Source organism: Oncorhynchus keta, chromosome 27 (genome assembly GCF_023373465.1).
Source record: "Oncorhynchus keta strain PuntledgeMale-10-30-2019 chromosome 27, Oket_V2, whole genome shotgun sequence".
Lineage (NCBI taxonomy): Eukaryota > Metazoa > Chordata > Actinopteri > Salmoniformes > Salmonidae > Oncorhynchus > Oncorhynchus keta.
In genome coordinates this window covers 45,001,014-45,015,359 of record NC_068447.1, presented here as the reverse complement: position 1 = coordinate 45,015,359, position 14,346 = coordinate 45,001,014, and the positions used below count along the sequence as shown (strand labels likewise).

The 14,346-nt window shown below is 44.2% G+C and overlaps 1 protein-coding gene across 3 annotated transcripts in view; it reads right to left on the bottom strand.

Annotated features, from left to right (window-relative positions):
- The window catches only part of LOC118360180 (tensin-2), a 47,564-nt gene extending 33,953 nt beyond the window's left edge, over positions 1-13,611 (bottom strand). For 2 of the 3 annotated variants that reach the window (XM_035739412.2, XM_035739413.2), the window contains exons 1-3: positions 12,601-13,611; positions 3,549-3,654; positions 3,222-3,259 (exon numbers count right to left, since the gene is read on the bottom strand). In XM_035739412.2, the coding sequence (XP_035595305.1) occupies positions 3,222-3,259; positions 3,549-3,654; positions 12,601-12,726 (270 nt within the window). In that variant the 5' untranslated portion in view covers positions 12,727-13,611. Of the gene's footprint in view, positions 1-3,221; positions 3,260-3,548; positions 3,655-8,487; positions 8,988-12,600 lie in introns of those variants that run through there. The other variant, XM_035739414.2, reaches the window with a different exon arrangement.
- Positions 13,612-14,346: the final 735 nt, after the last annotated feature.

Here is a 14,346-nt window from a genome sequence, read left to right as displayed (position 1 = left end):
GGCCTGTGGTGACGGCAGGTGGAGGCTTTGAACACCATCAAAACTTAAGAGGCTGGATGTCCCTACCACTCATGAGAGGGTCTCTGAAAGCGCTTTGGAGGAATGAAGGAAGATCCCTAACTTATTGCTGCTGCAATCCTTCTGCCAAAGTTAAAATCTCTTGGAATGACAAAGCAGATGTCATCGAAGCAGGTAAGATTTCATCACTCTAATATTTTTCACATTATTTGTTAACCTTAAACGTGTTCCTATGATGATAAGATACACACTGAGTATACCAAACATTAGGAACACCTTCCTAATAATGAGTTGCACCCCCCTTTTTTCCTCAGAAAAGCCCCAATTCGTCAGGGCATGGACTCTACAAGGTGTCGAAAGCGTTCCACAAGGATGGTGGCCCATTTTGACTCCAATGCTTCAAACAGTTGTGTCAAGTTGGCTGGATGTCCATTGGGTGGTGGACCATTCTTGATACACACAAGAAACTGTTGAGCGAGAAAAACCCAGCAGCATTGCAGTTCTTGACACAAACCGGTGCACCTGGCACCTACTACCATACCCTGTTCAAAGGCACTTCAATCTTTTGTCTTGCCCAGTTACCCTCTGAATGGCACACATACACAATCCATGTCTCAATTGTCTCAAGGCTTAAAATTCCTTCTTTAACCTGTCTCCTCCCCTTCATCTACACTGATTGAAGTGGATTTAACAAGTGACATCAATAAGGGATCATTGTTTTCACCTGGATTCATTTGGTCAGTCTATGTCAATGGTTCCCAAACTGTTTATAGTCCTGTACCCCTTCAAACAGTCAACCTCCAGCTGTGTACCCCCTCTAGCACCAGGGTCAGCTCACTCACAAATGTTATTTTTTGTTGCCATTATTGTAACCCTGCCACACACACACTATACGATACATTTAATAAACATAAGAATGAGTGTGAGTTTTTGTCACAACCCGGCTCGTGGGAAGTGACAAAGAGCTCTTATAGGACCAGGGCAAAATAGTAATATAATAATAATAAATAATTTTGCTCTTTATTTAACCATCTTACATATAAAACCTTATTGTTCATCGAAAAAAAAAACAGGTTAATGAGAAGGGTGTGCTTGAAAGGATGCTCATAACTCTGCAGTGTTGGGTTGTATTGGAAAGAGTCTCAGTCTTAAAACATTACCCACACCCAGTCTGTGCCTGTATTTAGTTGTCATGCTAGTGAGGGCCGAGAATCCACTCTCACATAGGTACATGGTTGCAAAGGGCATCAGTGTCTTAACAGCGCGATTTGCCACGCAAATTTTCACAGAACCGCTTGTTGCAATTTCGATGAGGCTCTCTTGTTCAGATATCGGTAAGTGGACTGGACGCAGGGCATGAAAGGGATAACGAATCCAGTTGTTTGTGTCATCCGTGTCTGGAAAGTACCTGCGTAATTGTGCACCCAACTCACTCCGGTGCTTCGCTATATCACATTTGACATTGTCCGTAAGCTTCATTTGCACACAAAAAAACCATACAGTGATGGAAAGACCTGCGTGTTGCCCTTGTTAATGCAGATAGAGAAGAGCTCTAACTTCTTAATCATAGCCTCAATTTTGTCCCGCACATTGAATATAGTTGCGCAGAGTCTCAGTACTCCTAGATTCAGGTGAGAAAAAACATCACTCAGATAGGCCAGTCGTGTGAGAAACTCGTCATCATGCAAAGTGACAAGTGATAATACAGGTCTGGGCCTTATCCACAAAGCCTCTCATAGTAGGAGTGCTGATCTAGGATCAGTTTTACCTTTTAGATCATAATGAAGAAGAGTAAAGATGTAGGATCTTAATTTGATCACTCGTTGCTGAGAATTGTCTGCACAGCAGGAAATGCAAACTTGTAGTGTATTCAAGGTTTAAAAAAGGCTTCTAAAGTTTGTCATTTCCACTTTAAAATGTCAGACTTGATTTGCCCTAACAGAAAATGTATCAACACCTCAAACTATTTCCATGAATTATAATACCCATAATAATTCACATTTCCTCTTGCTGCAGGATTGTTTTCCTGCTGTAGCAAACTGGCTTAATTTAAGATCGTACATCTGTATATGGACAGGTTGGGACCTGCTTTGTGGAAACGGGCCCTGGCCTGACACTGACCTGACCATCTGTCGATCTCTCGCTCTCTCTTTCATTCTCAATGACTGTGATAAAGCTAAGGTTATTACACTAGCATAACACAGAGGCTGGTCTTTTTTATTGAAATCAGACAGATTTTCGTGGACAATAACTTATAAAACCCTCAGGGCCAGACGGATGTTGTACCATGTGTATTTGGGGTTTGTGTTTGCTCTTCTGTATGTGGTTTCAATAAAACCCCATGCAGCTTCCTTCGATCAGAGCTTCCTGAATCTCAAGCTTTCATGGGCGAGCCCCTTTAGCCCTCAGCGCTGGCTCTTAAGGCCAGATAACCGTTGAGATGGCCATGCCCCCGGAGGCTGGCCTGGCCTCACCCTTCCTGGGCAGGACCGATGTCTATCGCTGCCTGGGCACCGACCACCAGTCAACAGGACAGCCTCAGCTAAGCAGCTATCATCTCCAAACCCAAACACATCCAGGCCACAAACAACACAACAATGTGGAAATAATATCCCTCTGACAAAAAGCATTAATTTGAGGAAACAGCCAGACCTTTACAATCCACAGGACAAGAGTGGCCTACATACTATTCCAGGTCTACTGCAGACGAGTTTGTGCCCATTCCTAGATAGAAATCATCAAATATGAAAATGATATTGAAAAAACAACCGGCTTTGGACTTTTATTGATTTGCTACTTTCCACTTTTATCTTCTATTTGCTACTTTTATCTTCTAATGCTCTCTCATCCGACGGAAAAGATGCTACGAAGATTGGAAGGCAATCTCTGCCACATGCTTTCTTCCATAATGCATGGCGCCCGCCGCCGCAGTCTGCCAAGTCTCTCCCTGCCCCAGGCCAAAGTTGGCATTCACTCCTCCATCAATGACCCTTTCACATGGAGCAGCGTGGGGCTTGGGTGCGGCCGGTCCCCGTTCTGGGAATGGAACAGTGAAGGCTTCACATCAGTGGAAAGAAACTGTAGCCTTCCTTAACCCGCTGCAGCTCAACTCAGAGGTGGCATCGAGCTCATAGGGTAGGGACAGGGAGGACAATACCAGAGTTGGGCAAGTTACGCAGGAGTGAATCAGTTTGGAGTCTTACCTTTGCCTCGCATTTCTTGTGAGTGGCTGTTTTACACACTGGAGAGAGAAGGATGAGAATGGAACAAAGGGAGACAGAGAATGGAGCAATTAGTCAGCTTCCATCATCCAGGTTAATGTTGTGTATTTGATGTAGCATTGTTAAAAACATGATCTAACTGAGCCTAGCTCCCTAGACAATAATCAGCTTACAGTCAGGAGGATGTTGGCTCTGAGAGAGACAGCTAGCTAGAGCTGACAGGATCCTCCATGGAGGAGGGTGGAGAGAGAGGGAGAGAAGTGGGAGAGAGAGAGTCTGAGACAGACAGAGAGAGAGAGAGACACTCACCTCGACAGAAGGACCCTGTGCTGTCCACACTCTGACGACACACCCCACACTGACGCCTCTTCCTAAAAGTCTTCTCCTTGAAGACATGGGGCTCTTCCTTGCCCGTCTGTCAACACACAGATACACACACATTCAGAAACTCAGTACTGAGGGAGTAGCACACACACACTAGCAGGTTTGTTGGCGTGTTTGAGTGAAAGGAGTTTTGCAGTCAGGTGTGCTGATCCTTATTTCTGCTCCAGAACCTCTGGATGGTTGGTCCTATAACGGAGGTAATCTTCTAGTAACACGCCCATGATCCTACTTTGTTTCACAACCTGAAATTGGCTTTGAACATGAGACTGCAGGGGGATGGGAGTTACACGTTTCATGGCATGGTAACTAAGCCAATGTAAACAAATGGTTGCTCTGCTCTTACACACAGACACACATTCACACACTCTCTCTCCCTATGTCGTGAACTACGGAAAGAAAGGGTGGACAATGTTTGTGGGGAAAAATGAAGGCATAGTATAACACCCACTCAGATGTACTGAGGGCAAATCCACCAGTTAATGTAAGCCGTCAGAAGTGTCCATGCATGGCCGTGTGTCCATGTCCGTGTGTGTACAGTACAATCTATCTACTGCCTCAAAGCCTGTCTGTTTTCATTGGTCCGGAAATCAAACTGAAACATATAATGAACCTTTGTTACGGCAGTGTGTGCTTTTCCTCTTCAGTAAAGGGGCTGTTTGCACACTTTTCCATTCTCCTCTCCCGCTACGACTGGGCACTATTTGGACAGCTGGCAGGAGACTGTGCTTACCATGTTCACTACGCAACTGTGTGGACACCCAGGGCTGGCACCCCCCCCCCCTCTCCCTGCCCATGGCCCCACCTCACCACTGACCTCAAGCATACAGGCATGACACTAAACAACTGTCTCTCTGAAACTTTCTACCTGTCTGCAGCCATGGAGTGGACCGGGAACACAGTTTAAATAGAGACTTTAAATTAAAATTAAAATGAACTTCACCGCAAGCCTACTGTTGTGTGTGAGTAAAATATTGTACGCAGTTTCACACATACTGGGCATGGTTTCACAACATTTTTGCTAAAGACACGATCACTCTGCATTATACAGACCACCTGGCAGGCAGACAGAGAAACAGACGGACGGACTGCAGCGCCAGCATACCCTGGGATGCGTTCAGAAAAGGTGCAATGGACTGAATGTTGCAGAGATAAAGAGCTGACATGACGCCTTACTTTACTTGTCAGAGAGGCTGTTCAGTCATTGAGAACACTTCACAACATTGTGCAATACTGAACACGGACCTGGATACTGACATAAGCACAAGCAGCCGGCCACAGTTGGGAAACACTCAGTTGCAACAATGTGCAAGTTGGGGCCTTACGATAACAATTAGGTGTAACAAATCAAAATGTCCCCCATGTGAGACATGTGTCTCGTGGATCCTTCTGTATGACATAAAAGGAATGATTGGCTCTCTTTGGATAATCAGCTGCCAAGTGAGAGCTGTGAGGACAGGATGGATAGAAAGAGAGATGGGGAGAAAAGATAAAGGTATTGAGTGAAACTGCTTACACTCTTAGTAAAAAAGGTGCTATGTAGAATCTATTTGCTTTTTGGTTCCAGGTAGAACCCTTGTGGGTTCCATGCAGAACCCTTTCCACAGAGGGTTCTACCCAAAAGGGGTTCTACCTGTAACTAAAAAGGGTTGTATCTATAACCAAGGGTTATCCTATGGGGCCAGCCGAAAACCCCCTTTTTCAAAGTGTACACAGCCACTTGAAAACTTAGACTGGTTGAGTTGATTCAAACCAAATATCCTGGTTTTCCCTCAGTCTTTAAAAAGTTTGTCTGTGGTTTTCATGATTTTTCACTCTCCAGCCATTGGTTTACATATTTGTTCAAAAACATGCTAACATTCTCCTCATACTGTACTTTATTTATACAAACATTATTTATTATTACAAGTTCGCAATGTTTACCAACAGGCTATATATCCCATTCACCTTCATGGCAAAGTATGTCTAAAATGGGCATGCATAACATCTTACCTCGTTAGCCGACCCAAATAGAACTTCAGACTCTGGGTTCAAAAAAAAATGCAAAGAGTTCTCTGTTACAACCCCTCCTCTCCTAAAAAACACCCTTCAAGTGCACACCAGTGAGTTGCTACCTCACAAACCTGACAGTTTGTGTAGTCAGTCAGTGTAATGGGACAACCTTTATCGCCAAGTCCCTGTGTCTCCCGTCTGCTCTGGGACAGCCCCCCTTCCCCCACCCCCCATCATCCCCCAGGCATCAACAGCAGTTCAGCACACAAAAGGGTTCTGTTTTCTTGTTTTTATGTCGTCCAGCTCAGAAAACCAGAAGTTCCTTAGTCAAAGAACCGCTTTTTGAAAATAAATCCCTCCCTTTCCTTCTCCCTGTCTACCAGAAGCCCCCAGAACAGAAGTGTGATTGAAGGGAGGAGCCAACCCATACACACAGATGCTACACACATCCATCCCTACAGAACCCCTGGATGCTCTGACTCCCTCTTCCCCTCCAAAAATAGCTTGATATTTAGTTTACACAATGATGGTTATTGTGTGGCACTCTCTCTACCGGACTGGACCCACTGACCCCAGGCTAAAGCGAGGCCAGGGGCCCGAGGCAGCTGGACTATAGAGATACTCCATAAGGGTAGGTCTTCTCTTGGGTTTCCCTTTAGACTCCAATATCTAAACAACTGAAGCTGTATTTGGACCTGAATGTCAACTCCTCTGATGTTGTGGCGCACTGGCTGGAGGAGGGCCACCAGCTGCTGAGGGAGAAGAGTTGAAGGAGAAGAGCTGCAGAGCAGCTTAGAGTGTTCACTGTTCAGTGCAAGAGCATCATACTTTATGTGCCACCTGGTAAAATTATTACAGTAGCATAATAACATGTGTAATATGCCATCTTCTCTCCACTATGAGTCTTTGTGACTCATATTTTTACAGGGGTTGTTTGTGTATATGTGTGGGTCTGCAGTACAATCCCCCTCCCTCGATTTAAAGGCAGTGTGTCACAGATGGAGATCAAGTGTGTGTGTGTGTGTGTGTGTGTGTGTGCATAATTGTGTGAGTGTTCTCTCTGTATTCCCCTTCCCTTAATAGAAAGTCTAAAGATGCGGATGTGTGTGTGTCTGTGTTTGAATGTGTGTGCACGTGTTTATGTGCACAAGTGTGTGTGTGTGTGTGTGTGTGTGTGTGTGTGTGTGTGTGTGTGTGTGTGTGTGTGTGTGTGTGTGTGTGTGTGTACGTGTACGTGTCTGTGTGTCAAAACGTGTGTGTGTTCTCTGTGCAGCCTCCGTCCCTTCCTCCACAGAAGGCCAGTGTGTCTCAAAAGGGTGGGACAGGCAGCGGAGGGAACAGAGACAGCTTGTTCCAGTGGTGAGGTCAGCGCTGCGCCATGACACACTTCCTGTGTAGCCCTCCTCACTGTTTTAACCTCTGGTGGTCAGCCACAATGCTGCTGTCGCTGGCTTAGGGTCCTCTCCTCTCACATTCCCAATCCTGATCCTGTTGTTCAGGGGCCGTATTCATATGTCTCAGAGTAGGACTGCTGATATAGGATCAGGTCCCCCCTTTCCATTGTATTCTTATTCATTTTGATCTAAAAATGCAAAACTGATCCTAGATAGGTAATCCTATGATGAGACTTGGGCTGGTTCTACTGTGTCTCTGCTCCTTTCTCTCTCAGAGTCTGAACCACAACACTGCTGCTGGAGTGGGCCCTATCTATCAACTGATAAATGACATGCTCGGGTCACTGCAGTACACAGCAGCGCCAGTCTATTAGCAGTAACACGGTTATCACTGCCAAAGGAAAGATTGGACAATGTTATCGTGTTACCTCTCCACTGTGGTTTCCCTCATGTTATTATGTTCAGACCCCAGGGAATAAACTTTTGACATGGGAATATGATATTGGAGGAGATTAAAGCACACATCCACATCTCCCCCTCACACACATTGTACACAACACATGCAAGAAAGCACACACACACACACACACTACCTGGTTTACCATCACCACCTGGTTATTAAATTGACATTTGTCATTAAGTTCACACACCCGCAAACACAGACAGACACACAAACACACACCCCTAAGGAGATCAAAATACACTTTCACAAAATCATAATAATGGTAAAGGATTGGGAAATTGCTATGACGCAGTAATGAACACAGAACACATTGGGGATGGGAGGGGAGGGTTGTGACGGGAGGGGAGGGGTGCGCATGGAGTCATATGATCCTTTAACCACTTTCCTTTTAGGCTTTCTGTATCAGACCTGCAAGAATACTTCACAATTAGCCTGCTATGACATCGGATTATACTGTAATTGGGCAAATAGACTCCACTAAAAGCGAGGATATTAATCACATAGTAAAACGACAATATTAGTACTTTATCATTTCAATTGAGTATAGTTTACCAGAGGATGATTACCCTGTGGAAGAGTCTCGAATATCTCATTCAGTCGGACAAATAACCCTGTCCGATGTGCTGCTGTGTAACTTTCGACTAGGGTGTACTGTCAAAGAACAAGCGAGTTTGGAAAGATGACTAAATCCACTAATCTAACCGCGCAAAAACATTTACAGAAAAAGATAATTGTTTATAATAAAAAAAACTAACAGCACTGGAACATTCGAGAAGAGACTATAGCTATTGATGTCAACAAGACAACATTTCGAGGGAGATGGCAAGCGCAGCGTGCGCAAATTAATGGGATGAAAACTGTCAGAGAGGATGCTTGCACAGTCCCCCACACCTCAATGTAACACTTTGATTCCCTCACGAATTTGCATTATTTGATTGACCATAAGTAGTACTATGTAATACTAGTCCTGCAATAAAAATACATTTCAATAATAATTACTTTTCCATTATTTTCTTACCTTATTCATTTCTTTTTCGTTTAAATCTACGCCTCGAGGCATAGGTCCGAGTTAGACTTTTTAGTTCAAAAGTTCTCTTACATCTCCAAAAAGTCCTCAAAACATAGTTTGCAACTAAAGGTTGCCTTGTTTCTTTTAGTCCCCCTCTGCTCTGTCGCTGTGGGTGGAGCCATTAAAGGAAAGGCTATTGTGGAATTGAATGACTGGAATTCCACTCTGTGATTGGTCAGATCTGGGAGGGGAGAGTGAAGAAATTTCCCCAGGATTGGTCAGGATTGGGAATTAGATATGTATTTTCTGGGGGCAAGTCTAAATGGTCCTAACATTGCATGTTAACTATCACGATTTTTCTAAACTGTTATGGTTGTTTATGTATAATTGTGGTAGACAATTATAGATCCAAACTTGTAAATACTCTCCAGACACAATCCCACCAAAAGGCACCTCGTGTGGTTTTGTAGCCCTCTGTCTGTCTGTCTGTCTGTCTGTCTGTCTGTCTGTCTGTCTCTCTCTCTCTCTCTCTCTCTCTCTCTCTGTCTCTCTCTCTCTTTCTCTTTCTCTCTCGCACACAGGCATGCACACACACACGTTTTAATGCATGCACACAGGTTGCAAGATTAGACATTGACATAATAAAGGTGGGCCAAACTTGTGTCATGTTACCAATAGCGCAAGAGCTACACCACGTGGGGGGAAGAGAGAGGTGCAACAGGTTGTATGCAAGTGGGTCAGTTCTGTGGCGTAGCACATTTTCACACAATCCAGAGGTGGTATTGTGAGTTCCAAATCAACTCCTAGCCCCTATTCCCCAGCCACCTCTGTTGATCTGAGAGGATGGGATAGATGGAAGCATTATGTAGATATTTCTACCCAGCCAACTAGAAGCCAAGATGAAACTATTAAACGCCATAATGCTCAAGAGAATAGTGATAAATACCCATAATCTGTGACCTTGACAGGATTTAGGACTATTCCTAAATAGGATAGTAAATACATTATTAGAAACATGACTATAATGACTGAGTATATCTGTGTTCGGGACCTACGTTTATCTAACCACTACATCATTTGAGTGTAACTCACAGGAATCCCAGAACAACACATAGGGTAATTCAGTCCAGCCGTAAAAAAGGCCTTAGCGCCATGGAATTTCCGGCTCATGTGAAAACGGAGGGACCAGGGACGTTTATTTGTCTGTAGCTTTTTTCTATTGGAGAGGAGTGGACGAGAGGGGGAGGGAGGGGCAGGAAGGCCACAGGAGAGTTTAACAAAATACAGGGGTACTTCCTCAAGCTGACAAGATGCTTGGAGTCTGGGACTTGGAGAGGAGGGTAGGGTTGGGGGATAGATGAGGGATGGGGATTTGATTACAGCTGTTGAATTGGCCCTAGAACAAATTTTATTGTCACATCCTCAAATACACATAGACATGGATGGACAACAGGTTGATGTTTATTGTCATGAGTCTTGTCCTGGAGGCTGAACTGAGAGATTTCCCCCTAGATAGCAGCTGCAAAATTGTAAACATTCATGAAAACAAAAATATGTTAGGGATAGGCATTTGGGTCAGCACCGTGGTTAAGGTTAGGGTTAGGTTTCAAATCAGATTTTATGACTTTCAAAATGTGCCAGCAAGTGACCACTCTGCAGAGCTGCCTCCCGAGGAAGATTCACGATGAAAAACGCTAACCTGCGGATGGACATGTGTAGTTATTTACAAAGAAGGATATATGGACAGAGACAACTACAATAGAGGGGGGAGCAACAGCTTTTGAACCTCAAATAGGGGGTCGAATAAGCCTGTGTCGAGAGCAAATCAGGCAGAACCATCATTACAACTTTAACTGTGCAGAGATACTGAGAAACTAAGTCCGAATGAGCCTCACTGATCCTCATCAGTACTGAACACATAGAATGACACCTCTAAAATAAAATACTGCTTTTAGCTTAAGTTCTCTAAATACAAAGGATATATAACACTTTGGGGAATAAGGGAAATGCATGGAGCAACATGGAGGTAAATGAAAAAGGTTTTGAGAGTGGGAACATTGGCCAAGAGGAAATGGGGTGGGGGGAAAGGGAGTGAAGGGGGAGCTGTATTGCTTGAGGAATGATTGTGTAAGACAGCGCTAAGCCAAATGTTGATAAGGTACAGCTGTACAGACAGAAAGAGAAAGAGAGAGAAAGAGAGAGAGAGAGAGACTATGAATACATACGCACGAGAGTAAACAAAGCTAGGGTCTCTTTGGGGTTGTATTTATCTTGGGAATATTTACATTCATTTTCCATGAGAGTAATACAATGCTGAATCATATCCCACTTACTTTATGTGCCCTCCCTACTCTCCCTGCCAAATTCCAGCTCATTCCCAAAACATTTCCTACTCTTTCAAAACACTCTTTTGCATACAATATTATCTTCAGAGGTTCTGTTATTTACATGGGTGGGTCTGGGATTTATTGGGGTGGCAGGTTTTGGAGAAAGGAAAGACATTTCCTTTACCCATTTCTCTACTTTCATCTCATACGCTGCCCCATACACACAAACATCCCTCAAGTACTGGTAACAGTTTTGTTCTAAACCAGAGGAGGCATGTCTAGTCAAAGCTTCCCTGGGGGTTGACTAAAGTTTGACCACAGATAACAGGAAGTGAGTGAGTTTCCATGTGAGTGAGTTTGTGGTTATGTGTGCCAATGGAACGGTGTGTATTTATTTGTGTCTGTGTCTGAGTGAGCATTATGGATCGTAGAGGCTATTTTTACCCTTGATCCTCCAATGCTCTTTTCTGTGTTGGGTGTGTAGAAAATGCCTGTGGAATATGGTCGCTGCAAGGCAGTGCCAGTTTAAAGCGTCGTTGGTTATTTAAGGAATTCAAACCATTTTCTTTTGACCTTTGAAGGGATGAGAAATCTGAGCCTGCAGAACCGCTGTGTGTTACAGCTGTAACAGGTGGAACAAGAGGAATATCTAGTCATCTATTCCAATCAAGTCACTACAGTGTTGTTGTACCCTATCTTCACATTCAAGAGACGGAGAGCTGCCCAGCTCTGGCTTAGGGTGAGGGGATCATAAGCCGATATCACAATGTTCTCTGGGGATCAAGATAGGCTTTGAAAGAGTGAGTATCATATCACGATAGATTCAATCGCAGAAATTACACCTCTGGCTTTGATCCCTGTTGTGCATTCGGCTACAGCAAATTGTGTTTTTCTTTTGGTTGCCAAGTAATTGAATACTATAAGCCATTAATGGAGCTTCTCTAAGATAACACAGCCAGCCCACTCATAGGATGTACTGTAGCCAGCAGTATAACAAAGCTGTGACGCATCATGACTCATAGCACATAACCTGTGAGGCTTAAAAACAATGACCAGTATAACCACCACCTTCCCTTTGGCACCCAATAAAAAGCATTGCCATTCTAGCAACAGGAAAACAGGCATCGGCCAGAAGGACACTGTTGTGAAGTGTATTTATTAAGAAGTCAATGATATCTCTTCCATACTTATCTGTTCATGGAGCATTTTTGACATTCACAGCCGCAGCCAAACCAGTCAAAATTAAATCAATTCCACAAAGGCCACCAATACTGTACATCAGCTCTGTGATAGGTAAATAATCATTTAAATGAATAGCTTGAGAGCATGAAAAGAGGATGATCCATTTTGACCACACCCATACTGACGGGTCAGTTGGATGCAATAGACTGACGTCGTCCCCGGGGGCTAAGCATTCCCACGCTCCACAGCATGTGCTGTAACCATGGAGACTTACAATAACACTCATGTACCCAAACAGGGTTCCAATTATACACAGACTCTTGGGGGTGCCCGACGTCTCTTTCTTTGACCATTTCCATTCTGATGAGGGGGGCCTTGATTTTTTATGGGGGTAGCCATCCCTCTATAGCCCCGAGTAATTCAAACTCTGCACCCAAACATGGGCACAGACACCAGACACAACTCAAAGAAACAAGCACGCTAATATACACAGACCAAACACATGCACTCAAATGTATGAGTATATCATGCATGATGTGCAAGGTTTCCTAAAATACAGCTCTTTTGTATTGGACCAGCTGTGGCCCTTAGACAAGCCCACCCAGACACTCACCTTGGTCAGCTTCATCTTGACGCTGTTGGATCTCTCTGGACCTCGGCGCTTCAGTGACCCTCTCACTAAGGGCACAGGCTCCGCTTCCTCCCCACAGCAAGGCTCCGCACTCAGGGCGCAACCCATATAGAGATGTGGGCCCTGGTGCTCTCTTTCTCTCCTGTCCTCTCTTTCCCTGTCCCCTGCTCCCTATACTCTACCAGACACTGTTTTCCTGTGTACTCTCAGGCAGCTGTTTTTGTCAGCGGACACGAGGCCCTTCCCCTTTTCCTGGCTCCCATTCAGCCTCACGCACACTCGCCAAGGGCCAGAGGATATACGTTCTCTCCCTCCTCTCCTTCTGTCTCACACAGACATATGCATCCCCCCATTTCAAATACTCACATATAGACATACAGTACATATATGGTCTCTCTCCTTCGTTCCCTCTCTCCCAGGCACAAATGGTTACCCTCTCTCTTTCCCTCTAACTAACTCTCTTCTCTCATACGCACATACAATACCGCTCTGTTTCTCCCTCACTCTCTCGCTCTGAAACCGTCTCTGTTTCCTGCTCACACATACACAGTCATTTTGCCAGACATTGCATGTATTGTCTAGAAATGGGTTCACAAAGCAACAAAACCACAATCGTTGCAGTTTAGATGCTCTAAAAGACACAGACCTCTTAGCGTGGAGGCAGTCTCCTCTCCCTATGCTACTTACAAACGTGGAACTTGCAACATCAATTCCAAATACTTCCAGCAGAGTTGAAGTGGTCAGAAGTGCTGCTATGGCCATCCATCTACTTTAAACCTCTATCATTTTGTCTAGACCTTAGAGTAGACAAAGTTCACGTACTCTTACCCATTCTCACACTTTGCTACTGCTCCCAAAAGAGGCCCTTTATACTAGAGTTAGAATAACATTAGTATTATTCTTGCTTTGTTTTTTTCCCTGTCTTTTCGGTGTTCTTTGTTTATCCTGTTCAGTGTTTTGGCTGCTGCATGTGAACTCGCAGGACTTGGGAGACCGTACCCCTTAAAAGGCAAATTCTTGATGTGCCTCCAAACCCAGTCTCTCACTCCCTTACTCCAACCCCCTTTTCCTCTCTTTCTCTTTCCCCTCCTACCTCGGTAGACTGAAAACAGCAGGCCAGGCTATGTCTTGTTGTTGTAAATGTGTTGCTCCCTCCAGACGGCCCTTGCAGGTATTCACCCCCAACTCTCTTTCCACCCCTCCAGTTGTGTCTGTTTCCAGATCCCCGTTTGTGTGTTTACAACTGAACCCCTCCTGCTTTAACCACAGTACAATTTACTCCTTTTAATCAACTTACTTAGGTCCTGTGTGAAGTAGACTGATCACAGGGAGAGGGTTTGGATGAAACTGAGGATCTGTAGCTGGGCTTCCAGACAGTACTGGTTATCAAAGCATACCAGACACAGTGACATATAACCATAATAAAAAACCACTCACCATGGGTTTCTATACATTGAAGAAATATGACAGAGACGACAGACAGAGATCATAGAGACCAAATATGAGATGAGAGAAACCCTGAGAAAGTGCGAGGAGAGTGAGAAAGATAGTCACGACCAAAATTGTCACACTTCATAAAGATGAGCAAAAAAGACTATATGAGATACATAACACAAATACTGAGCTATAGTATATTGTATGCAAAAAAAAGGGGGCAATTCTATTATTTTATACTAATACATTTGCTCAATATTTGTATTTATTTACAGGTAATAATAAACTATCTAA